The sequence below is a fragment of the Streptopelia decaocto genome, assembly GCF_964273445.1.
Source record: "Streptopelia decaocto genome assembly, chromosome: 20".
Lineage (NCBI taxonomy): Eukaryota > Metazoa > Chordata > Aves > Columbiformes > Columbidae > Streptopelia > Streptopelia decaocto.
Genome location: NC_138675.1, coordinates 7,464,678 through 7,490,425, shown reverse-complemented (window position 1 = coordinate 7,490,425; position 25,748 = coordinate 7,464,678). Strand labels below are relative to the sequence as shown.

The 25,748-nt window shown below is 58.5% G+C and overlaps 1 protein-coding gene across 6 annotated transcripts in view; it reads right to left on the bottom strand.

The window, feature by feature from the left end:
• Nucleotides 1-25,748, bottom strand: part of CAMTA1 (calmodulin binding transcription activator 1) — a 152,722-nt gene that overhangs the window by 99,588 nt on the left and 27,386 nt on the right. For 5 of the 6 annotated variants that reach the window (XM_082070017.1, XM_082070020.1, XM_082070018.1 and 2 more), the window contains exon 1: nt 4,728-4,791. Coding sequence is in view for 1 of the 6 variants with exons in the window: in XM_082070022.1 (XP_081926148.1) it covers nt 4,728-4,795 (68 nt within the window). In the remaining 5 variants the exon portion in view is untranslated. Of the gene's footprint in view, nt 1-4,727; nt 4,796-25,748 lie in introns of those variants that run through there. The other variant, XM_082070022.1, reaches the window with a different exon arrangement.

Sequence of the window (25,748 nt, the reverse complement as noted above, 5' to 3'; positions counted from 1 at the left end):
GCAAGGGCGGCGGCGGGACGAGGTGTCTGTGTGCGTGGACCTGCGATGGAGCCGGCATCTCAGACCACATGGACCAGTGACGGAGCCAGCGCCTCACACCACACAGACCAGCGATGGAGCCAGCGTCTCACACCACACGGACCAGCGATGGAGCCAGCGTCTCAAACCACACGGACCAGCGATGGAGCCAGCGTCTCAAACCACACGGACCAGCGATGGAGCCGGCGTCTCAAACCACATGGACCTGCGATGGAGCCGGCGTCTCAGACCACATGGACCTGCGGTGGAGCCAACAGCCCTGAACCCGCCCCCGGCCAACGCCTGGCAAAGCGGGTCACATTAAAACAAAGGACTTGAGCTGTTATAGGAATTAATTATTGGTGTCTCAACACCCCTGGACCACAGCGACTGAAAATCTATATGAGTCGATGCCTCTTAAAACCATCTCTGCACTGTTTATCCTCTTTGGGGGGGAAAAAAAAAAGAGTAGGAAATACTGAGAGCGGCGAGAAGAGAGTGTTGAGAGTCATGAAATCTTTAAAGTGTAAAGAGAGACGTGCCACATTTAGCAGGGATTATGTCAAGCAGCATCCCAAGGCAGAAGGAGCTGACAGCACACACATTGCCTTTGATGGAGGAGAAACGGGTCATACGGGACCCCGAACACACAAACAGGGTTTCCAGCAGCGCGAGCAGCCAGCCCAGGGTCCCACGCCGCGCGGTGAGGCCGGCGGCGCTGGGCGCGCGGGCACCAGCCGCGGAGCCGCCGCGCGTGGCAGCGACCAAACGCCGCACATTAATTCCAAAGCACAATTGTTTTCAATCTTCATTTAAATCCAACCTTAGTTAATCTCACCTTAATGACATAGGAAATGGAAATTCCCTTAATAAAATAAGTTATGAATATTTATCACCCTATTTTTACCTGAAAATGGAATAATTCAATTAATTTTACTATTAATTATTTAACACAAAATTAATATACTGCGAGATTCTAACTTATCTTTAAGGAGCCCTCCATAAAGATATCCACGACAACACGTGTTCCTTAGGCCGGACAGGGGTCAGGTGGGGCTTGGGACGGGGACCCAGCCCAGCTGTGGCAGCACCACATGCACCGGGGTCACAGACACACCGGGGTCACAGACACACCGGGGTCACCGCACACACCGGGGTCACCGCACGCACCGGGGTCACAGACACACCGGGGTGACCGCACACACCGGGCTCACCGCACACACCGGGCTCACCGCACACACTGGGGTCACAGACACACTGGGGTCACAGACACACTGGGGTCACCGCACACACCGGGGTCACAGACACACTGGGGTCACAGACACACTGGGGTCACAGACACACTGGGGTCACCACACACACTGGGGTCACAGACACACTGGGGTCACCGCACACACCGGGGTCACCGCACACACCGGGGTCACAGACACACTGGGGTCACAGACACACTGGGGTCACAGACACACCGGGGTGACCGCACACACCGGGGTCACAGACACACTGGGGTCACCGCACACACCGGGGTCACCGCACACACCGGGGTCACCGCACACACCGGGCTCACCGCACACACTGGGGTCACAGACACACTGGGGTCACCGCACACACTGGGGTCACCGCACGCACCGGGCTCACCGCACAACAAAAACCAGCCTGACATGACCTGCACGTCCCGTTTTAGCAGCCGCGCCAGCAGGGGCAGGGGAGCACACGGCAGAGCAGCCCCGTCCACCGCACCGGCTCTGACGAGAGCAAACCGGGCTCCCCGTGTTCTCTGCCGCCCAAGCAAACCGGGTCTGTCCCTAGGCCTGGAGCTGGGCCCAGCCAAGGCCCGGCTCAGCGTCTGGGGCAGCGGGACGGGCCCTGCGCTCCCCAACCCGCGGAGCCGGGGCCGCTCCTGCCTGGGACGCGTCCCCACAGCCCCCAGTGCGGCCGGGATTCACCAGCGGGACTCGCCGCCCCCAGCACGAGCCACACACATTTTCCTTCAGCCACGAGAGGGGAATTTAAATGCTAAAAGTAACCCAGGAGGCAGCAGAAGTAACACCGAATCACCCCAAATGGATCCTGACGGTGTTATGCAAATCACTATTGATTTGTAGGAGCAGGCTGCCACCCAACTGCTTTTAGCTGCAGAAATATTAATCACTGCCAAGTCTCCCTGCCTAAAAACGGCATTTGGGCTCTTTCTGGGCTGAAAAACCCCCGTCTGGGAATTTCCCCAGCCGCCTCGCGTGTCCGCACAAGCGACGGCTTCTTGCGGCGCCAGCTTTCCAAAACGTTCCCAAGAAACAGTCACCTCCTGGGCTCCGGAGGGAGGAGGCGGGAGCTCGGCCCTGCTGCGCCTGCCGCACGCCGGTGTCGCACGGAGCAGACGGGACGCGGAGCCAGGACGGGGCGCGGACCCGCCCGCACTCCCTCCTGCTGGGAAACACCTCGAGCTCCCGGCACGGCCGAGTCCGCTCGGCTGCCGGAGCCGCGCTCCTGAGACACAGCTGAAGCTCCACCGCACTGCTCAAGTGTATTTTTGAAAGACTCTAAAATCGACAACTACGTAAGGCACTTGGAAGCAGATAAGCAAAGTATCTTCATCTAGCAGAAGGTCTTTGGACTAAGAAAGCTGGCTTTGTCATTGAAATTCCAATGTAAATAGCAATTAAGTTCTACTCGATACACAAACGTCAAGTAGTTTTTTGTTGCTGTCACAATTCGCACTGAGCTCAGCAATGTCGGAGCTCAGCGCCGCTGCACCGGCACAGCGCCCTGCGCCGGAACGCCGCTGTGGGTTATCCGGCACGTCAGCAAGCAACCAAACACCATCGCAAGGAAACACCAAGGTCGATGCCTTGTGACGCGCTCTTGTTAATTTATGTTGATAAACTGGAGCACTCACAAGGCTGTTGTAATAATATTCCGGTCTATTTAGATCAGCATATTTTATCAACTAGAGTCATTCGACACCAAGTTTCAGAGAAAAGCCATTTCAGATCCTGTGAACGCTCTCCTGCGGCTCCTCTGGCGCCACCACGATGGCGCCACCACGATGGCACCACCAGAGCGTCGGCTCCTCCTCCACCCGTGACCGAGGCCACCTGAGGGTCCCAGCGCCACTGCCAGCGGGCGAGCCACCTGTGTTAATTGTTGAGATGAAATCAGCAGCACCCACAGCAGCAACCAAAGAACTGGAGTGTTCCAGTTCAGCGCCAGATCGATGTCATTAATTCTGCAATACTGGGAGGCCTAATTGCATGAACTCAGCATTTAACTCTTCCAATTAATTTTTATATTAAAAAAAAAAAAAAGAAAAACCAACTCAACAATTTCGGAAGGTCCTTGAACAGCCACCACAACTTCCCCTCTCCTGGGACACTATTTCTTTCAAGTGTAAACAGGCGGGAGGAAGGTACAGTAATATTCATCAGCAAATCATTTGCATGCGTTGCTTTTTGCAAACCAAACTCTTAAAATCGTAAGACCTGCTACAAAAACACCTGTAATCTCACACCTTCAATGACGCCATGGACACCCAGACTGGCTCATATGTTTCCTGCCCACTCAACAGCTCCTCTGGCAAAGGTTCTGCAAGAAATTCTTCTGCATTAATTCTGAAATGGGATTCCCCGCTCAGAAAGCAGCGCTCCCCATCGCTCCCGTGTCACCGCTGTCCTGCGGCCGAGGGGCGGCCCCGTGTTCGCGGGGTCACCCAGGAGGGCGGCGGCGCCCCAGGGCCCTTTGGCCGCAGTGCGGGGGGAAGCGGCCGGGGCGGAACCGCAGGGCACCCAGCCCCTCGTCCCGCAGCGCCCGGCGCTCCGCCCGCCCGCCCCAGCTCGGCCTCTGCCCCGCGGGCTGCGCGGCCCCCGGGTCAACGTGTGCTGTTCGGCAGGCTCAACCCCGGGTCCCTGCGCCCCACTGTAAGCTCTGCCCCCGCTCGTTACAGCCGAGGCGGCGCCAAACGCAGCGCCCGGCGGCGCGGTGCTGCCAGCACCGGCCCTGCGGCCATGGCGACGGGACGCCCCGCCGGCTCCCTCCCGTAATCCTGCCCTTCCGGCAGGAGAGAGGCAGATCGACAAAAAGAGAAAACGACAAAATCCTGCAACATCAGAACGCAAGAGTCGTTTTTGTGCCAGTGAGACATCCAGAACCGCTGCGAGCCCGAGCGAGGCAGAAACGTCAGCAAAACACCCGCAAACCTCCCTGCGGGGTCCCGGGGGAGCTGAACGTTTATGGCAGCGCCAGGAAGACATGACATTCACTGAATAACAAACTGCAAACACGTCTGTTAATGCAGCTTTTTGGGACCTCCTCGCCATCACGCACTTAACCCCAGCAAGAAAAGCAGCAGAAGGCAAACAATGCCGGTGGCTGCACGCCGGCCGGGCAGAGCGCGGGGCGGGCTGTGCCTCTGCTTCGCTGGAGCTGCGGCTGCAGAGCCCCGCGAGACGAGCGGCCGGCAGCCTCGCCACGGGCTCCAGCGCAGCCGAAGGGCTGCAGTCAACCCCGAGCCATCGGGTTCAAACTTTAGCCTGTCAAGACTGCAGCTGTTCCATTTTTAATCAATCGGATTTCTTTCAATAAAAAAAGTCAATTAATGAGAGCTCGGTGTCACAAGGCATCAAGCGTGACTGGGAGTTTTCACTTGGTGGCCAAGGCATTGATTAGCGAATCGCCAGCGAGAACGAGTCAATGTGCTGAAGCAGGAGCAACGTTACCTTGTTTTAGGGGAAGTTGTTAGCCATTCTTCGTGCTTTTCAAACGTTATTAAATAAGCTGCAATTTCCTGAAAGAGAAACGCAGAAAGAAAAAGAAGTTATTTGCATGGCTGTGTTGGAAACCACAAAGTTTTAAAACAGAGACAAGGAGCTGCCAGCCCCGGGTTAGCTCTGCAGCTTAAGCCAGGTTTTGCCTGGGAGAGCAGTGTTCACAGTCACAGCACCAGAGCCCGATTTAACAACGGCAGGAGCAGAGGCAAGCGGGGAAAGGCACGGGCAGTTCCCGGCACAGGCAGCCTGCTGGCAGCTGCGGTGGCCGCGGCACCGCCGGGAGCCTGGCGTTAGGGCGGGAGGCAAAGGGCAGGCGCGCCGAGACCGGCACACAGCATCACTGCAGAGAGAATTACTGAATTATTAATCGTTGCCATAAAAAGCCAGCGGGTGACATCAACATAAGTCATCGCTCCCACTTGCAGGAATGATACGGGCGATTACTTCCAGATCAGAACCGATTTGTTCACAGGAAATTATGGGTGCCGCGAGATATTTGATGACGGCGCTGGTACGAACGGGGACGCGGAGCGGCCGCCCGGCCCCTCGGAGAGGCAGGGAGGGGACACCCCGCTGCCCCACACCCGCCACGTCCCAGCGCCGAGGTGGCCACGGGCCCTTGGGCTGCAGCGAACACGCTTTCACCCCCCCAGACAGAAATAGGTGGTTTTTGATGGTTCTCTTCCAACAACCGCCTCCCAGCCGGTCGGTTTCCCTTCCCGAGACCCGCGGTAGCCGGTCTGCGAGGAACGGTCGGGGAAGCGGCTCCGAGCGCTCGGGGCCGCCGCTCAGCGCGCGGCACGGGCCCTGCGACCGGGAGGCGATAGCTCTTCTAAAGACAGTTCTGTGTAAGGGCTGTAGTTGTATAGTACCAAAGCTAAAAAAACCCACAACACTCTCCAACCAGCTGGCCCAAGCATCTGCTAGAGCCACAAAACACAATTATATTACTCCCAAACGAGACGTAAAAATATCTTGTTTCCAATACTCTTGGTTTTAAGACTCATACTTAATGTCCTCTGGGTATTGCAACAGTGCCAGATCTCCGTGTTATGTACTTTATTAGAGTTGTGTGAATGTCATATTAATGACTCCTAACCAACATGTTTACACTGCAAATAAATTCCCCCAGAATGCGCCGCGGCCCTGGCTTCCCCGGCGCGGCTCGCGGTCGGGGGTCACCGGAGCGGCAGCGGCGCGGCGCCCTGGCGGCGCCTCTCCGGCACCCCTGGCTGCTGCCGTGTGAACTCCGCACGCTGGCCGCTGCGGCGCTCCAGCGCGCGCCGGCTGCCGGCACAGCACCCGCGCGGCCCTCCCGAGGACACGCCGGCCGTGTTTCCCACCAGCGGCGAGCGCTCAGGCGGTGACGCTGCCGCGCCGGACGGTCTGGCCGGGTCTCCTCGGGCTCCCAACGGCACCGCCAGCGCGGGAGCCGCCGGTGCAGCGGCACACATGGCTGTGACACAGGGCAAGTGCAGTATTGCCACCAAATGTGCTGCCATTTGCAGAGTTTGATTCCCAGCCCGGGGGTCCCCACAGCCTGCGATTGTTCGCAGAACAAACCCTGCGAGGCACAGGCGGATCCAGCCCATTCACCCTTAGAATCCTGCAAAAGCAGGCAGGGTCGGAGGGGTTCGGATTAGCATGGGACTTTGCTTATTCCTACACAAAATCAAGTTGCCGTAAGGAGAAAATAGCGATTTATAGGTTTCATGGCAGGATCAATGTCCTGCTACAGCACAGAAACCCCGAGTACTTGAGGTAAAGGAGCGTGAGTGTGGCTCCAGGCTTGGCCACTTTGCTCCGTCCCGCTGGCCCGCTCAGCAAATCTGGGCGAAGGATCGACGTGGCAGACACGCGGGCGACCCCGACACGGCCCCGCGGTGCCGGCGCGTCCGGAGCTCCTGCCCCGCCGCGGGGAAGCGCCAACCTGGGCCTCCAGACAACTCAAAACGCGTAATTCAATTCTTCTAACAGGATAAAAGAAGGATCCGCACCAGCTAGGATAGGAGCTCCCCCAGGCTTTCCGCTTAATGATACATTACAGCCTGATTTCCCTCCTCCAGAGGAAATACCTTGGATAACAAGGAAAATCTAGCTCACAGCAGCGCTATAAATTAACACGTAAAGAGACAGCGAATCCTCCACGCTGCCTTCCCTGCCCCGAGCGCTCAAAATTACAAGGACTGGTATAGGCAAAGGCTGCAGGCGGGACGCGGCTCCGGTGCCGGCAGAGCCATCGCGGCCGCACAGCCCGCGCCGGGCCGGGGACACGCGGGCACAAACACATTCGCGGTTCGACACTTCTGTGAGTTCTTCGGCACAGAAGCAGCAAGACTGTGGGAAAAGAACCGCTCGTCTGCCGCCCCAAGTGGCAGAGCCCCGCGGGTGACCCGGGGCAGCGCCGCGACGCTCACGGTGAACACTCGCACACACAGCCGGGCCACCGGGGCTGCAGTGAAAGGCGCGTCCTGGGCACGGGCTGAACCCAAACCGGTGCTGAACCCCGAACCGGTGCTGAACCCGAACCGGTGCTGAACCGCGCACTGGTGCTGAACTGCGCACTGGTGCTGAACCCCGAACCGGTGCTGAACCCGAACCGGTGCTGAACCCCGAACCGGTGCTGAACCGCGCACTGGTGCTGAACCCCGAACCGGTGCTGAACCCCGAATGGGTGCTGAACCCCGAACCGGTGCTGAACCCCGCACTGGTGCTGCACAGAAAACGGGGGTTTCGCAGGAACCGGCCCCCGCGCGGTGGGCGCCAGGGCCGCTCAGGAACCGCCGCGCGCCCCCGCTCACACCAGCACCGTTTCCTTCTGAGAAAGGGGAAGAAATAGATTTATCACTAGGAGACACAAAGTCATTAAATAATTAAAAACAAAACTATAGGCACAATAAAAGCCCTCTGATAAAAAAACCCTGCATTTTAATGTGCGTTAATTCCCCTAATGCTTCACTCTGTGTGTCTTACAGGGTCAAATCAATGTCTTCACCAAAAAATTCAATTACACCCCATTCATCGTATCTTCGGAGCGAGGCGATTGTTTGCTTTTGTCTCCTATCAAACCCTTTTCCATTGCTTCTTGCCTGCGATTACAAACAAAAGGCAGCGTGGCACAGCAAGGTCAAACCGCAGCTCGGCCCCGGCTCTGCTGGGTAATTACAAACCGAGCAAGGAGATAAAAGGAGGCGCGTGCTCGCCGTGCACGACCAGCTCATCGCGTCCCGAGGCGCCGGGCAGGGCAGGCGGCAGCGGGGGCCCCAAGGCCACCCAGGAGCACCTGTGGGCGAGGGCAGCAGCGCCCGCGCCCGTCCCGTCCCAGCGCGTCGGAGCGCCGCAGCACCGCGGGTGTGCGGGTCCCGCAGCGCGTCCCCCCCGTCAGCCCCAGCGCGTCCGAGCGCCGCAGCACCGCGGGTGTGCGGGTCCCGCTGCTGCCAGCCGCAGGGTGTGCGGGTGTGCGGGTGTGCCGGTCCCACTGCTACCCCCGGACACAGCTCCTCAGGCTGGGGAGGAAAAGCTGCTCGACTTGACCAGCTGACACAAGCACCCTGCAAAGCAATCAGATAATTTAACATTAAAATCACACAAGTTATGTTTTATCCTAATCTTGGTCACATAATTCAGTGACCCAATTTAGACTTTGCCGCTCGGGCTGAAAACATTTTATACAAATGAACATTAATTTTTCTCTGCGCTCCCCGGTTTGTTAAGATCACCAGTTCAAACGCACCCAAGAGCCGTCAGCTGGAGCCTGTCTGGCCACATCAGCCAGGCCGTACGCGACGGCCACCGGAGCCTTTCCCACACGCTTTTAAACCAAAACTTTGTATTTCGTTTTGCAGGTAAAGGTTTGTGGGTTGTCTTGGTGTGGCAGCGTTACCGATCCGCGGCTTGCCAAAGCAGAGGTTGGTCTGCAGGCTCTGGCGCTGAGCAGGGGACAAACCCAAACGCTCCTGCGGTCTCAGTGACGACTGCCCGAGCGGCCGACGCGGGACGGGGTCCCAGGGCAGCGTTCTGCCGAGACGCCGGAGCAGCTCGGCGGGCTGGGCTCGCGTGGCTTTGGTTCTCCAAAGCTCCCCGTGGATTTCCTGCCAGAAACCCGCCCGGCTGGCGGCAGCAGTCGGCACGGCTCGCCCCGGCTGTCCCCAGACACGCCGCGGGGACGCGCGGTGTCACCTCCTGCGGTGTCTGACACGAGGCACCTGGAAGCACTGCCTCTGCCACCGCAACGCCATTAAAGACAAAAATAAATTAGAACTTCATTTAAAATGTGTTTTTCTAATTGAGTAAGGGTACACCAACTAACGTTCTATCTAATTAGCTGGAAGCCGGGTTTTATTATCAGTATCTGCAGCTCACTAACTGCATCATTTGCAGCCAGCGCCGTGCTGAGGGGCTCCCTGCCCGGGGAGGGGAGCTGGCACCGGGGCTGCCGCGCACCGAACCTCCGCGGCTGGGACCCGACATCCCCGTGTCCCGGCACCCGCATCCCCGTGTCCCGGCACCCGTGTCCCCGTGTCCCGGCACCCGTGTCCCTGCACTGCCATGTCCCAGCACCCGTGTCCCCGCGTCCCTGCCGCGGCTCCCCCCAAGATGCCGCAGCGGGTGCGATGCCCTCGCCCTGGGGACGCCCTTCTGCACCAGCTGCCCGGTGGCACCTGTGCAAGGACACTCCGCCTCGCCCTGTGCTCCCCAGCACGCGGCTGCTTTCTAAACGCCCGCTTTCTGGCAGACACACACCCACGAGCCGCCAGGACGCGGCAGCCCCCCGGGCCCCCGCTGCTGGGGTCCCAGCTATTCGCCTGGAGAGGAGAAGGCTTTTCTTTATTCCTGGAGCAATTCGCCAAACCCCGCTCCAGAAGGGTCTTAAAGGAGATTTATTTTGCAGAAGCCGTTTTAGAGCCTCTGTGCAGGAGAGAGCGATAAATATCCCAGCTCTCCCCAGTCCCCGCTGCTGCCGCTTGTCCCTCTGGGAAGTGGCGAAGCGAGAGAGATGGGAGAGGGGAACAAAGGATTCGTTACCAAAACAAAAGATTTGTTTCCAAAACCTGGCACCCCGGTGAGCTCCGCCGGCGGGACGGGGGCAGAGCTCGCCCGCACGGACGCTGCGCCCGCTCGCACGCAGCGGGGCGCTCACTGACCCCGCCAAAATGTCACTGAGCAGCCTGACGCTGGGTCTGCTGCCCTAACGGATGGAAAGAGCTCAAATCCGGGGCCGAGTGCTCCTTGCTTTCCCAGAGAGCAGAGGTGACCCGCGGCTGCGCCGGCTCCTTCCCACACCTCTGCAGAGCTTAAATCTTGCAAAGGAGGCGCAACGGCAGCGCTGGGACCGCGAATCGGCACCGCGGGAGAATAAAGGCACCGAGTGGAAAACGCGTCTGGTTGGGAGATGCACATCGTGCCCGTGCACACCGTGCGCGGCGCCGAGCGGACCGCGGGCAGCGCGACGGTTCCATTAATAACAGCATCTTGCCAACCATCTGCTAAAGGTCCGTGCTATTAATTTAACCGAAAAAAGGGAATAGATTACTCTTACGGTTTTCAATTAAAGTACATGATGTCTTCAAACTGCCACCTTAATGAGGCATTATAGGCTGACATTTCGGAATCCTGAGCTCCGAGGGCCGACGGACGGCGCAGCTTTGGCGATGCCGAAGGGGCCGCCCGCGCCCACCGCGGCAGCAGGAAACCAACGGCGGCCTCGGCAGCACAGAAAACAGCTCCCCCCAGCTGGGACACCTTCCCAAAGACACGCGTGGAGACGGCCGGGAGGGCGCAGGACGAGCACAGGCTCAGCCGTGCCGCCAGCGTCGCCCGAACCGAGCCCCCGCAGCTCTGCCCCACGCTCGCCACGCTGGGGCACGGCGCCAGAGCAGAGCTGGATCTGCCCGCCACGAGCGCCCCGCGGCGCCCCCGCCTGACCGCAACCCGCGCATTCGGACGTTCTCTGCTGACGATTAATAATTAACAACCACTTTACACAACCCCATTTAGAACGCATTCATAGAGCTTCTTCCAGCACACTGAAGACTTCAGACCATTCTGCTCTACTTTTCATTACGATTTTAATTTGAGACGTTGCTGGGGATTGTTTATTACGAGCAGGAGAACGCCCTCTGAGCTGCAGCGATTTGTAAGGCTCAGCTCAGTTAAACCACGGCGGTTCCTCCAGGTCGGCACGAGCGCAGCTCGAAGCGGCCGGTCTGCCGCTCCTGAGCCTTGTAACGGGCGCGGGGACGACAGAAACGCTCCCTTCCCGAGGCCAAACCTGGTAGGAAGAAGCTGGATTAAGGCCATAAATATTTTTCCCTAATACGCATGAAAAGGAGAAGAAAAAGAACAATCAAGTGAATAAGTGGTAGTTAACTGAAACCAGAGTTAAACCAGACCTGCTCTGGAATTTCACCTGCCAAACACACAGAGAACAGCAAACTTAAACACGCACGGGTCTTTGTAACAGCAGCACCGCAGCTCTGTCCCGGGCCGCCCGGCTCAGCAGGACCGTCAGTCGAGTCTTAGCAAAGTCAGGCCTTGAATCTGCCAGTGCCTAACGGGATTAGGACAGATTTTACCTTCCATTTCAGTCGCAAGTTAAGGGTTAGTCAGTAAAACAGGGCGATGCTAAATAACGCCTCATCTTCAGCTACCGGAACAGCCGCGGACGAGGCTGCGCCGGGACGGACGCACCAGCGCCCCCGCAAACCCTCCCGCTCAGAACCGAACCGGGCTCACTAAAGGAACATATCCACGGTAATTGTCTCTTTCTTGCACGTTCCTCACTCCGATATTCTCCAGCATAATAACGTTCCACACTCCTGCAGAACTGTCTTTTCAGCATGTTTCTGCATTATGCCTCATTTTGTAAGAGTTTTCAGCCCCACGTAACGACGCAGTTCAATGCAGAATCAGATATAAATCTGGCTTAAGAGACGCTCACCAGGAATTCATTTGGAACTGCAAATGTTAAAAGATTCTGTCTCTGATTTATGGCGTTTTCTTATTTCAAACACGGAATTAAAATCCTTCTTAAAAGATACATATTAAATCCTAAGCGCTGTGTTCAGTGACCAATGTCAAACACAGGAGTGAACACCGAGAGGCAGCCGGAAAAGTGTTCTTCAAACATTAATATAAATTAATTACTCATTACTCAAAAGAGCCGGTAGCAGAGACTGAGAGCTCCTGCTGCGCCGCCTTCAGGGACACGAACTGCGGTGCCCGTTTGTCCATTAAAGCCTCTCTGGGTCACCCCACCCAAAGCGCCCTGCTGGCTGTGCCGAGCAGCTCTAGGATACAGCTGACCCTGGAGACAACCCAACGGGTCTGAGCTCTTCCGCTGCCGTTCCCCTCCACCACACAGCTGCACGAGCAAAATCAAATGCCAGCAGGTATTTGTTCTCCTCCCCAAACATCTGCCCAATTAATCCAAATAAACCTCAAACAAAACCTGGGGTGTCAACGGGATAAAAAAGACCTTTCAAAATTGCCGGTGTTATTACCCAAACCATTATAAATGATCCCACCGCACCGCCGGCTCAGAGACTCGCTCGTGCAGCAGAGCGGGCTGGGGAGCCGAGCTGCCGAGCAACCGAGCGGCGCCGGGACGGCGACCGGCCCGCGCTCCCGGCTCCTGCGGGGACAGGAGCTGCCACAGGGCTGCTGCACAACAGGGACGGTGCCCGCGGCGCCCGGGGACGCGGCTCCCGGCACCGCCCCGGTCACCTTGGGCTGCGGCGACGGCTGTGCCGGGGCTGTACCGACAGAGCAGACGGCCGAGGGCACTAGTACTGCTTTCCAAAGGTTAAGCGCTGCAGGCGCGTTCCTGGTCTTTGCATGCTGAAGCGGCTGGTTTCTGCCTTTTTTTCTTTTCTTCTTTTTTTAATAAAACAACCACAAACCCAGCGGTGTTTCCGCGGGGCGGGGCCGGGGCCCCTGGGGTCTGTGCTCAGCCAGCGCAGGAACGAGCTGCCAGGGCTGGCGCGGGCGGTATTTTTAGCGGCACAGCTCTGTACCGGCTCTGCTCCCGGGGGGAACCTGGGAGGGAGGAAGATGCTGATGCATTTCTTACTAAATATAGCGAGTGGGTGAGGCGGCGTGCGCCGCGCGGCGCAGCCGGCACCGGCGAGGGCACCCGGCGCCCCCGCGGGCTGGATGCTCACTCCTCCGCGTTTAACCTTCCAGCTCTTGGCGGCTGGAAAAAGCTTTTTAAAAGCAGCTCTCAGGTTTAATTGGCTCCAATTGGATGCCTTGATCCTATAATGAATGGCTCCAGAAATCAAACAAAGCATTTCCAACACAAACGTAATTGCCTGCTATGAAAGTGGGAGTTCTCAGGGTAACGCGGACTTTGCGGTGCTGTCACGGCATCGGCAGCGCAAATCCAGCCCCGAGAGGGACCGCGAGTGCCGTCCCGGGCTGTGCCTCACGGCACCGACCGCGGGCCCATTTCACCACCTGTTCAAAATATAAACCTTGTTAAAGTCCTTATCTAACAAAGAGAGAGATGCTGTTCAGGATCACTCTGTCCACCTGTATATTGAAGCATTTAAAGTTCTCGAGAGCCAGTGCTGACATCAAGGAGCTCCACATTCCCAGCCAGATGGGGATTCCTTGTCTAACTCCTTTCATATTTGTCTTCAGCCTCCATCCTTTATTGCTGAATATTCACCGGCGACCTGGGAAGCGAGTGGTGGGAAGGCAGCACTTGGAGCTGACAAAAGGCATTTGCGAGGAGGATCAGGCAGGCTGGGCGCCGGGCAGGCCCTCGACAGCCACAACCGGCCACGGCAACGCGGAACCCGACTGTCCCCCTGCCGCTGCCCCGGCCCGAGCTACGTCTGCTGCACCCCCTGCCCCATCCCTCCGTGTACGCAAATTCTGTTCAATATTTCATTCATTAAATGGCTCAGGTTATTGCTGAATTGTACCGTAAGCTGTTCAGAAAGTTCATTCTTCCTGCACTTACTTGGTAATGCGAAATAACCAGCTTAAATGAATATTTTACAGTTAGTGCTAGACAGAACGTTCATGAAGAATTCTACCCCGTTCAGAGCTCCCGTTCTGAGCCCAGCGCGCTGCGCGGTCTCAGCCACCAAGAGGGAACGATTTGTGGGGTTCTGTTCACTCCCAGAGCGGGAAAGGCCACAACCCGCTGAGGACCAAACGCAAACCTGCTGGGCGAGGAGGGCGCTCAGAAAGCTGTTTTCAAGCAGCTGAGGGAGGGAGGGAAGCAGCAGCAGGTCTGAGAGCTTTTCTGTACTCCTGTAACTCACGGACAGCTTTGCTGTTGGAAATGAAACAGCTCCCGCTGGCCCATAACGTGCCACGAGTCCTTCGGGACTTTAATCAGAGTAATTCCAAGTGACAGGGCTCCGGCGCCGCTGGCCCCGACAGCGAGGCAGAGGGGAAAGGAGGATTCCAAGGCAGCTCCAGCCGCTTCCAGCCCCGGCGACGGCCAGGGCAGCGGGTCCTCGCCGGCGATGGCACGGTCGTTACCATTTCTAATTACAGGAGCAGCTCCTGGCCCGGTGCAGCCCCACACCGGTGAACCCGGTGCCATGTGCCGCAGAGCTGTGCCCGCACCGGTGCCCGCTGCCACGTTCCCAGGGAAAGGCCCACGGGCTGCACGGGGTCCCGGGCACGGAGCAGACACAGCGGTTACAACAGTCCCGCTGGAACCGCGGCACCGGCCCCGGCCCAGTCCCTGCGCGGCACCAGCGCCGTCACCGCAGCGCCGCGCTCAGCCGGGAACAACCGCCCCATTGCCAATGGAAATATGCAAACCAGGCTCCGCGCTGTAAATCTTCCTTTCCAGCGCTAAGGAGATAAGTAGGACCTATTAACCTCCCATGTTATTTCCAACTTCATTATTGGAGCTGACACGACGAGAGCGCACGGTGACGGCTCTTTTTGGCAGAGTGCATGTAAATCGCTTTCTCAAAGGAAATTACTTCTCCGGGCTGAATGTTATTAATCTAAATTCTCCCTTAGTCAAACTGTTGCCCGTGATAACCGTGGGCGAGGTTGCCATGCTCACCCCGAGGGTGCTCCCCACCGCAGCCTCCTCCCCGGGCTGTGCCGCCTCCGCGCCCCGAAACCCGCTTCCCGCAAACCCGCTTCCCGCAAACCCACTTCCCGCAAACCCGCTTCCCGCAAACCCGCGAGCAGGAGCGGGCGGGGGGACACGGGGCACCGGGGATGTGGGGCAGGGGGGACAGTGGGGAGACACAGGGCAAGGGGGGACACTGGGGAGACACGGGGCGGGGAGGGGACACTGGGGAGACACAGGGCACCGGGGACACGGGGCGGGGAGGGGACACTGGGGAGACACGAGGCACGTCCCTGCAGGTAGAAAACAGAAATGTCACATCTTAAATTCTGGGAGGACTTTTAAACTAAGGGGAATGTTATTTGCACGGTTTTCCTTTTACTGGGAACCAGCTGACCACCAACACAGGTTCCCACTGAGAACGCTCAAGAGCAGCTGGGGATTTCTCCTGTTCCCTCCACAAAGAGCCACGACCCCCCCTGCCCAGAGCCGAGCGCGGGGCGAGGGCGCAGGCCCAGCGCCGTCACCAGCGGCACAGAAAGCCCTTCTCCTCATCCGTTAGCCAGCCAGGCGTGAGAACGTTAACGAAGGCAGCCCTAACGATCTGCAGGAATTCCACGATCGGGATTTTGCTCACGTCTGACGGGCCCTGCTCGCACGCGGCCCGTCGAGCGCCAGCCCCTCCGCCCGTAACTGCCGCGCTCCACCGGCCGCCCGCCCGCGGCCCGGCGGGGAAACCGCCGCCGTTCTACTAACTCCAACTTTTAGTACGTGCATTGCTAAAAGAAATAAATGTGGAGAGACTGTCAGTGTGTATCTCCTCCCCTACACCAGCATTTTGAAGTACAGCGTGCTGGCAAAGAGCACAAGTCAGGCGACACTGCGGCACCTTCTTTTGCTGAAGAAAAGCCCCAAGCCAACGCCGGCGCTGCCGGTGCTGCCGGTGCTGCTGGCGCTGCCGGTACTGCTGGTGCTGCCGGTGCTGCCGGTGCTGCCGGTGCTGCTGGCGCTGCCGGTGCTGCCGGCGGGCCGCGGGACCAGCAGGCCGAGTGCTCCTCTCTCGGCAGAGGGAGGAGCGCACGCGATAAAACAAAGGCATGCTTGCAAAATTCACTCCCCTACCGCAGCTGTGTGATTTTTAATTTTCCTCTAATTTCAGGACTGCAGCACTGATATAAAAATCCCTCTAAGTGTTTTAGGGAGATGGTAATGGTCCCACACTAAAATAATTCAACCAACACTATAATTTTAGTACCACTATCAAAATGAAATAATGGCTGTTTACTATGTTACACCTTTCAAATGACCTTCATTTGAATACAAATTGTGGCTTGAAACTCTAAAAGCTGCTCCGTTTCAGGAGGCAGCAAATCGAGGATGTTTACCCAGGGCTCACTCTTCCAGCAGATTCCTCGGTACAGCCACACGGGCTAAATGGGGTTTGGGATTTTCTGTTCCCCCGGACCCGCCACAGACGCCCCGAGGGACCCGCGTGGGCCTGAGTGACGCCCCCATGCTGCCCCGTGCACCAGCGGGGAGAGCCCGGCCGGCCTGGCAACGGCGGCTCCGACGCCGCGTCCGTGCACCCGCCAGGCCTGCGCCAGCGCGGTTTGCAGCGGAAACTGCACTACAGAAGTTCCCCAATATTTACTCACCTACCTGGGGAACACCAGCCGAGCATCAGCCGCTTCTCTCTAATAATGAATTTTTGCCCTTTCATCAACATTTGGCAGAACGAGCTCTGAAAAAATTCCCACTTGGTGCCAGGAATATCAAAGCAAACATTGACGTGATTGGCAACAGGCAAAACCAGCAGCGTGCCCAGCTGCACAGGCTGCTGGCACCCAGCTCCCAGCCCTCCAGCACCATTCGTGAGCAGGAAAAAGGGTGTTATGAACCCCCAACGTGCGCCAGGCGCCAGCGGCAGGCGGGGCCGCCCTCAGCGCCACGGGCCGTGTGCCGGGGCACCCGCCTTTCCCTCCTCTCCCCAGCGAGAAACCAACCGACCGACCAGCCTGCAGGGACGAGTCAGGCTCCAGGCCAAGCGGCCCCGGCGCACGTGGCGCAGCTCACAGCGCCAGTGCCGCGGAGGGAAAATCCCCACGCTCCAAAAGTAAGGAGCATCTGTAAACGCTCCCGCTCCAAGACACCTCCGTGTCATCACTCACTAGCGAGGAGGAGGAAGAGAAACCCACTTTCTGTTAAGGCTCCTGTCTCGGGTGGGAGGGGAGCAGCCCTGGGAGCACCCCGCTCTGCGCTGGCAAAGGGTGAGCGGTGCCCCGGCCCCGGCAGAGCGGCGCGGTGACCACGCTCCAGCCAGACCCGGCACAGGGCTGCTCTCCTTCCCGGTGACACTGTGGAGAAACAAGTGGGGTTTAACAATAGCTGTTGTGTAAAACAGCCCAAAACAAGACAAATTAGTCATTAAAAATTAATTTTGGAAAATTACAGTCTTGTTAATAGACTCTGTTACGGCTTTGCATGTTCCTTTTCAGGCAGGAGGGAGGAAGGGGATCTGAGGCACCTTTTAGCGTATTTCACCAAAACTGAAGAGATAGAGACAAATGCCTTTGGCAGCCCCGTGTCTGCACTGCACAATTCCCAACCGGAGTACATCTGCATCTGCAATCTGCTCTGGCAGGGAGGCAAGGCCGCTGTGCCGCGGGATCCTCCGCTGCCCGGCCGCGCGGCTCCGCCCGGCAGCGCCATCGCAGGCCGGGCTCACCGGGGTCCCGCGCCCTCGGCCCAAAACCCCAGCGCGAACCCCCCGCCGACGCTCCGGTGTTAGTTCCGCACTCCCGGCAGCGAGGACTACACCACAACAGTCAAGGTCAAGAGACCAGCATGGTTCGAGGCAATCTGCACCTCTTAAAACAGTGACAAATATGTTATTTAATTTTAATGAGCTTTTTTGCATCTCCAATCTAATTACGGCATTATCAAGTACTGCTCCGAACTGCAGGTGGCTTCTCATTACGTGGGGTAGGGCTGTCACGGGCATTTTTCATGAATGCTAAAAGCCGCTTTGTCTCGCCCCGCGCTGGGGCAGGAGCGCGATGCCCAGCGCCCGCGCCCCGAGGGCGCCGCAACCTCAGCGCCGCGGGCCGGGAGGACTCCGACCGCCCCGCTCCACAGCAGCCGCTGCAGCGCTGAGCCGGGTCTGCGGCGCCGGCGGGAGCAGCGCCCGCCCCAGCGCCCGCACGGCTGCTAGGAGCCCTGCGGGGAAACCGCCCGACCCGGCGCTCGGGCCAGGCGAGGTCTCCCCAGAGGCAACCGCCCCTCGGTCAGCACACAAAAGCAAGGATACCCCGGGAAAGGGCATGTAAGAAAACCCTTCTCTTCCAGGTCACTTCTACGGTTTGCTTTCAACTTAATATTTTCTTAAAGGCATTATTAAAAGCAAAGAAAGCGTTGCAATGTCAAAAGCGTTTTGGCAAGATCAAAACATTTCAGTTTTTCCTCTTAAGCTTTGGAAAAAATCAGATTTTTCAGACGGTTTCTTGCCAGTTCCTCTGGCCACGGGTTCTTGTTTCCTCCGCAGGGTCAGAGCTGCCGGAGTTCACCCGACACAGCGCCGGCGCTGGCCAGCACGAGGGAGCCGCTGGGAGTCGAGTGTTTTGGCTCTCCCGGGAGCCTCCTTCCCCCGGCAGGGCGTGAACACCAGCAACACCGAGCGACAACGAAGCCCAAACAGCCACTGCTCCCGGCACGAGGCGCCGAGGCCACGGCTGCTCCGCAGCCAGGGCCAGCGCGGGGCCCCCATGAGGAGGGAGCCAGAGGATCCTTCCCCGTGTGCCCCAGTTCAAACCTGGATTTACTGGGGGGATTTGGTGCTGCGGAAAGCACTGCGGGCTGCAGACAGCAGCGGGGAACCGCACAGCGCCCTGTACACGGTGCACTCCTGTGCTCCCGAGGACACAAAACGGCTCCTACCCCTGCAACGTCCACAGACACGACACCGCTGCTCCCGGGAGTCAGGAACGCCGCTCCCCACTCGGGCCCCGACGCCAGCCCCACGCAGCCCGGCTCACCTGCTCCATCGCCTTTCTGCCCCAGAACAGCCCGTGCTGGAGGCAGCCCGCAGGCGCCCCGGAGCCGCAGGGCCGCGGTGGGGAGAGGGCGAGGGGACACGGGGCTCCGCACCCCAGGGACGCCCCGGCAAAGCGAGCCCAGCAGGGACCGGGCTTGTCCCCGTTTCCCAGCAGCCTCGGCGGCTCCGCTGGCCACAGCCGGGCAGCCCAGGCCGGGGCGAGCAGCACCCGGGCACCCGGGACGCAGCCAGTTACCCGTGTACACATGCAGACACGTGCGCATCTGGACAGACAACCGCACACACGGGTGTGCTCCCCGGTGCCGCCGGCAGCTCTGTACACAACACGTTAACCCGTGTGGAAAGGGGACTGAAACGCCTCTGCTGCAGCAGCGTGTCCCGTCCCCCTGACCTTGCTGCAAACCGCAGTCGCCTCTGAGACGCGTGCCCCCCAACGACTGTAGCCAATTATCGCCGCACGGCTGTTTAATTACACGCGGTTGTGCAGTGTGGCGGCTCTGCCGGCGCGGGCCGCGGTCGGCCCGGCGGGGCCCAGCCCGGCCCCAGGGGCAGCGCCGGCCCGCGTGTGCTCGGCTGCGCCGGAGCAGCCGACGGCTCCCGCTCCCCGGCCAGTTTACGCAGGAGATCAGGCTCTTCTCCAGATAAGCACATTGACTTTAAAATAAAGCGTGTGCCAACAGCTGCAGCAGCGAGACTGGAGCAGACAGAGATGTGGCACTGAATGATAATTAAATACATTTTCATCATCTGTCATTTTTTACTGCAGGTGCCGGTGTAATAAATCCAAGCTTGACTCTTTTGTCAGCTGGCAGCAAACACGTTTTAACGCCAAATCCCAGGGGACAAATTCAGAGTCACTTGGCCTTGCATGGGGGAGGAGCCGCCTCTAACACGCCAAGCGGGTAACTTATAGCTGATTGCTTTCATAATACCTTTACTTGGTGATACACATCCCCGTGTGCCTGCAGCCCATCCGGGTATTAGGACTTTGGTCAAAGAAGAAACAAGGTCAAGGAAAAAAGGCAAACAGGCAGAATCCGCAAATTGTTTTAATTAGAACGACTGCACCACAGAAAGCAAAACATTGAAGCTACCACGCTGCAAACGCAGCTCGTGGGTGCAGCTCTGCCCGCGGACGGCTGAACCGCCCGCGGCCCGTCCCGTGAGAACAGCTGCGCAGACGCCCCACGCGACGTCGCCTCCCGTGGGCACGGCGCCCCGAGCCTCGCGCCAGAGCCGCCGCGGACACGAGCTGCGGCACGTCCTGGCCCGGCAGAGGGGTCTCCTGGAGACGCCGCCACTTCTGCCATCCCCAAAAATGAACCTTTTGTGTCCCTGTCACAAACCAAGGAAACCAGCCACCCGCAGTGTTACCGGTGAAACGGGGAGGATGCTGCAAGGGCATCGACCCTGGGAGACAGGAATGAACTCCCTTTTCTCCCTAGGAAGAAAAGCAGAAGTACCTACGAAATAAGGCTGAATGCGGCAATCTTTCCAAACAAAGCAGAACAGGGATACACCTGTAAGCACAAACCTCCAGAAAAAGCTGTGACTGAACTCGCAGGCAGTAACCACAGGCAATGTCCAGCATGTTTACAGACCTCCCCAGAGCCAGAAGCCGCCCTGTGACAGGGCTCTCACCGCTGTCCCGTCACATCACGGCTGCTCCAGGCCTCTGGCACAGCGGCATCGCCACGGCCACACCGCCACGGCCACGCTGCCACGGCTGCACTGCCACAGCAGCATCGCCACGGCCACGCTGCCACGGCTGCACTGCCACGGCTGCACTGCCACAGCTGCACTGCCACAGCGGCATCGCCACGGCCACACCGCCACGGCCACGCTGCCATGGCTGCACTGCCACGGCTGCACTGCCACGGCGCCATCGCCACGGCCACACCGCCACGGCCACGCTGCCACGGCTGCACTGCCACAGCGGCATCGCCACGGCCACGCTGCCACGGCTGCACTGCCACGGCTGCACTGCCACGGCTGCACTGCCATGGCGGCATCGCCACGGCCACGCTGCCACGGCTGCACTGCCACGGCTGCACTGCCACAGCGGCATCGCCACGGCCACACCGCCACGGCCACGCCTGCACTGCCACGGCGGCATCGCCACGGCCATGCCGCCACAGCAGCATCACCATGGCCACGCTGCCACCGCGGCACCACGGCAGCCGCGCCGGCCCTTGGCACCACGCACGCGCTGTCCTTGCCACGCAGCTTTGGCTTCCCCATAATCGCTGTTTCCTCAAAACTCGGATCTTCCCTGCAAAATGTGCACATTAAATGCCTTCACAGCACCCTCCTGTGGGGATTCCGTGTCCGTACAGAGACGGGGGCAGCTGGAAACGGGGTGCGCGGAGCAGATCCCGCTCCCGCTGCGCCGGCTGCTCCGAGCGCTCCCGCCGGCTCCCGCCGATTCCACAGCAACCGCTGGCAAACGCGACGGCACCTCGGCCGCCTCGCCGGGGTCGCAGCCGCCACCAAACGGGCTGCGCTAGCGCTCGGAAACCTGCTGGAAACCGGGCCAGTCCCCCCGCAGCAGATCATCACTTTGGAATCCCTGAAGCTTTAATACTTTTGTTTCGTGGCGATGCCGCATTTTAATTCAGATACTTGAAAGCATTGTTATCCTAAGCTACAGTGGTTTTATGCAACACTTTGCCACTGCCACGAAATGCAGAAAGCTCACTGATTCCTGAGGAGGAAGACTACAGAGAGTTTATCGTTATTACCTTACCAAACATTTCAATTATAAAGTTCCTATGTTACTTATGCTGTTGATTTACAGCATTCAGGGGTACTGAGATACAGAAATCCCACAGATATCACACACCTTCCCACTTTTTGCAAGGACACCGTAAAATCGGGGTTGAATAAATCCTGAAACTGAATTACTGACTATCCTTCAGATTATGTAGTAATTTACTGCGCCTCGCCATACGAGACTTGCAGAGTGCACGCAGATCCGTGCACTCGTGCATCGTATAGTAAGAATATTTATACAGTATTATTCACTTACAAAGCATCTCACAGCAAATTAATTAATCTTAATGGATGTTGCTTCTGTAGGAACGAACCAGGTTTTTGCTTCCCAAATAATTTAGGATTTTTTTTGGAAATCTCACATGAATGTTAGGTGAAGTGCACAGACACACAGACACACGGACACACAGACACACGGACAGCGACCGGGTACTTTTGACTGCGGGAAGGCAGGTATTCCCTTGTTTACTTTCTCCTCCGCCTATCAGGGTCAGTTCCTTCCAACCCTCCTTTCTGGGTGACCCCAGACCCCGGGTGGGCCGGGACCCCAGGACCCCCGGCCCAGCCCTTCCAAGGCCACTGCTCTCTCCCGCTGGGCCGGCACTGGAGCGCTCGGTCACGACCGCGGCGGGCGGTTCCTGGTGCCGCTGCCGGGCGCCGCGCCCCAGCGGCTGCACCGCGAGCCGGGGACCAGCGCTCCGGCTCGAGAACAAACACGAGCACCCGGTGGATTTTCAGTTCTTTTAAGAGTTTTAAACCTAGAAGCCTTGAAAAAGATCTCTGCTTGGAACCATTCATCCCCGTAGTCATCCCTAAACAGAACACCAACCCAATAAGCTGCATTAGATGGACGTAGCGTTGCCAATGACTGAAATACCGCACGGATGAGGACTGCAGACCAGTTTCACTGTGCAGAGACAATCGGAAATAAGCTGTCAGAGATGAGCATCTAGTTCGGAAAATTCAAGTGCCAAACCACAAGGAAAAATTGCCTTTCTCTCGCTGGAAATCCTTTCCATATTATCATACCAGACAAAAACTGAACCCTCCTCCTGAATGTTAACGCTCCCTGTGCTGATGAGGCTACGGGAACGGCAGAGCTGCCCGGCGCATCGGCTCTGGCTCGGCGCCGGTTCCGGGGTCAGCACCGAGCCCGCGGCTGAGCAGAGCAGAGCAGGAGCTGCAGCCCCGCGAGCCACCGCCACGACTCCCGCTGTCCCCGCGCCACGCGCCGTGCGTCTGGGAAGGCTGGTGCTGGGCAGGATCTCGTCGTCAACGGATATAAGACATTACTCATTATTACTACTGTCGGAAACTACAGCGTCATCCGGGCAGCAGCAGCAGCAGCGTTTTCTGGATGAGAACGCTCCATTCCTACCTTGAGGAACATCAGTTCTTCCTGCACTACCCGGCCGCGCTTAGTGGACAGCACAGCTACTCCCAGCTACAAAGAAACCGTGTCCTAAATAAATGGAGAGCAGAAAGGCAAATGAAGTGCTTGATAATAAATGCAACCTGTAGTCTTTTATGGGAGGGGAAATAACCTCAAGCGTGGGGAGGACACCTTTCCCTGCGCCAGGGTCAGGCCTGGAGGGAACCGCGGCCACCATGTGGCACCAGCCCAGCCGCTGTCCCAAAGAGAACCGTCCCCAGTCGGCTTTATTCCACGCTTCTCCGAGAGGAAAAGCGACTGCCCAAGCACAAATCCTCGTTACCGAATGGCACACGCTGCGAGCGCAGAGCCGGCCGTTCCTCGGGCTCGCCGCAGCGCGCGGGACGCGGGAGCAGCGGCGCCTCCGCCGGGAACTCGCCCCGTGCCGCGGCCCCTTCCCTTCCGTCCTCCCAAAGAGCGGAGAGCAGCACGCTGTGGGGTTTGCTTCATGTGTTCATCACAACAGGAACATCACCCAGATCTCGGCTGGGTCCAAGTAATAATCACTGTAATTAGTGCTTCATTCGTATAATTACCAGCAGACCCCATAACATTTTACAAAGGAGGTAATTACCCATATTTTACAGCTGAGGAAACAGATACAGTGCAGGTGAATAACTTAAAAGAAATCATCAGTAAATGTGTGGCACAGCCAGAGACTGCAATTATCCTCATCCCCAGCCAAGGTTCTCCCAACAATCCAGGCTGAATTCACTTCTGTCTCGTGGGAGGGAATCCAGAGCACACAAACACAAACGGCCATTTCCCGCGTCTAGAGGAGCTGAAAAGCAGACAAGCCCAACCTGAAGGAGAAACAAAAACACATTTTTATCACCGGACGTTTTCTCGGCCGCGGCCACAGCAAAGAGCGAGGAAAGGCAGAGGAGCCCGGCTCCAGCAGGACGGGAAACCGAACGCGGGGCTTCCACCGGCACAGCAGCGGCTGCTCCGCAAGCAGAGTCGAAGCAGGAGCACAGGAGCGAGCCAGGGGAGGCTGCCCAGCCGCGCCACCTCTCCCTTCAGCCACAGACCTCAGCGCGCTCAAAACTGAGAGATGGAAGCGACAGCGATAATGAAATGATTGAAGGACTTTGCAAGACAACACGCACAGAGCAGCAAGCGGGGCGACCAGCCTGGGAAGCTCAGCCCAGCCCCGAGCAGAAACCCCCCAAGCAGCCCTGGGCAGGGCCCCCCAAACCAGAGCTGCCCCCACCAGCACTGCTGGGCTCCCAAACCGGAGCCGCCCCCCGGCACCGCTGGGCTCCCGAACCGGAGCCGCCCCCCCGGCACCGCTGGGCTCCCGAACCGGAGCCGACCCCCCGGCACCGCTGGGCTCCCGAACCGGAGCCGCCCCCCGGCACCGCTGGGCTCCCGAACCGGAGCCGCCCCCCGGCACCGCTGGGCTCCCGAACCGGAGCCAACCCCCCGGCACCGCTGGGCTCCCAAACCGGAGCCGCCCCCCCAGCACCGCTGGGCTCCCGAACCGGAGCCGCCCCCCCGGCACCGCTGGGCTCCCGAACCGGAGCTCCCGAACCGGAGCCGCCCCCCCGGCACCACTGGGCTCCCGAACCGGAGCCGCCCCCCCGGCACCGCTGGGCTCCCGAACCGGAGCCGACCCCCCGGCACCGCTGGGCTCCCGAACCGGAGCCGCCCCCCCGGCACCGCTGGGCTCCCGAACCGGAGCCGCCCCCAGCCCCGCCGAGCAGCCGCAGCCGGGACACGTCAGCAGGGCGCTGCCGCCCCCCGCGCCGGCTGCGTACAGACGGCTCCTGAACAGCAGCGTGTGCCTCCTCGGGTACAGACCCTGCGGAGGAAAGGAAAGGAAAGGTCTGTCCCGCGCACTTTTTCATCTTGCGCGTTTGGATGAGTTTTACTATTAATAGAAAACCAACGTTTGCTCGTGCTGACTAACAGATCTGTTTTTCAAAGCAGTCCAGACTGAAGTGGGCAATTTGTCTGTTGCCTATGTATATTTTGTTAAATGAAGAGCACATGCAGATGATTGATACCCAAGTATGTCTATGAGGTTGAATAAAGCAGATTAGGTTAATCCTACACTGGCTGCATTACCTGAACTGCAAGACATGCAACGTTCTAAATCTACCAGATGTGCCAAGTCCTTCATTCCAGTCACTCGGCCCTATGCCAAGGTTGGCATGCAAACGCATCCAGCGGAAGATACCGCATGAATGTCAAAATTAAGACTTGTTTCAGGAGTGGACGTTATCAATATTCTGGCTTTGGGTAACAGAAAACCCTCATCAGCAGGAATAAATCTCTCAGTCTTCCCTCAATATGTAAAGAGACAAACGTCTTGTTTTGCCAGCGTTTGGCAGCACTTTGTAGCTCTTTGAGTGTTTGAAGAAAACGCACATTCCAGTCCCGGTTCAGTACCACGAGCTCAGTTCCGTCACCCCTGGCCGTGAACCGGATCCCGGCCCTGCCCGGGCTGCCGCTGCCCGCGGCTGCCGCGCCAGTGACCAACCGCCAGTTCTATAAGCACCAACGAGGCTCAGAGAGACCTAAAGCCATTTCAGCGCTCATTAGCAGCTTCATCCGTGCGCAATTAAAACTTCAGCATTAAATGTTCTAGAGTAAAATAATGAGACACTTAAAAAATAATCTGTGCTTCAGTGGCCACGTTCACTGGATTTCGTGTGCCCG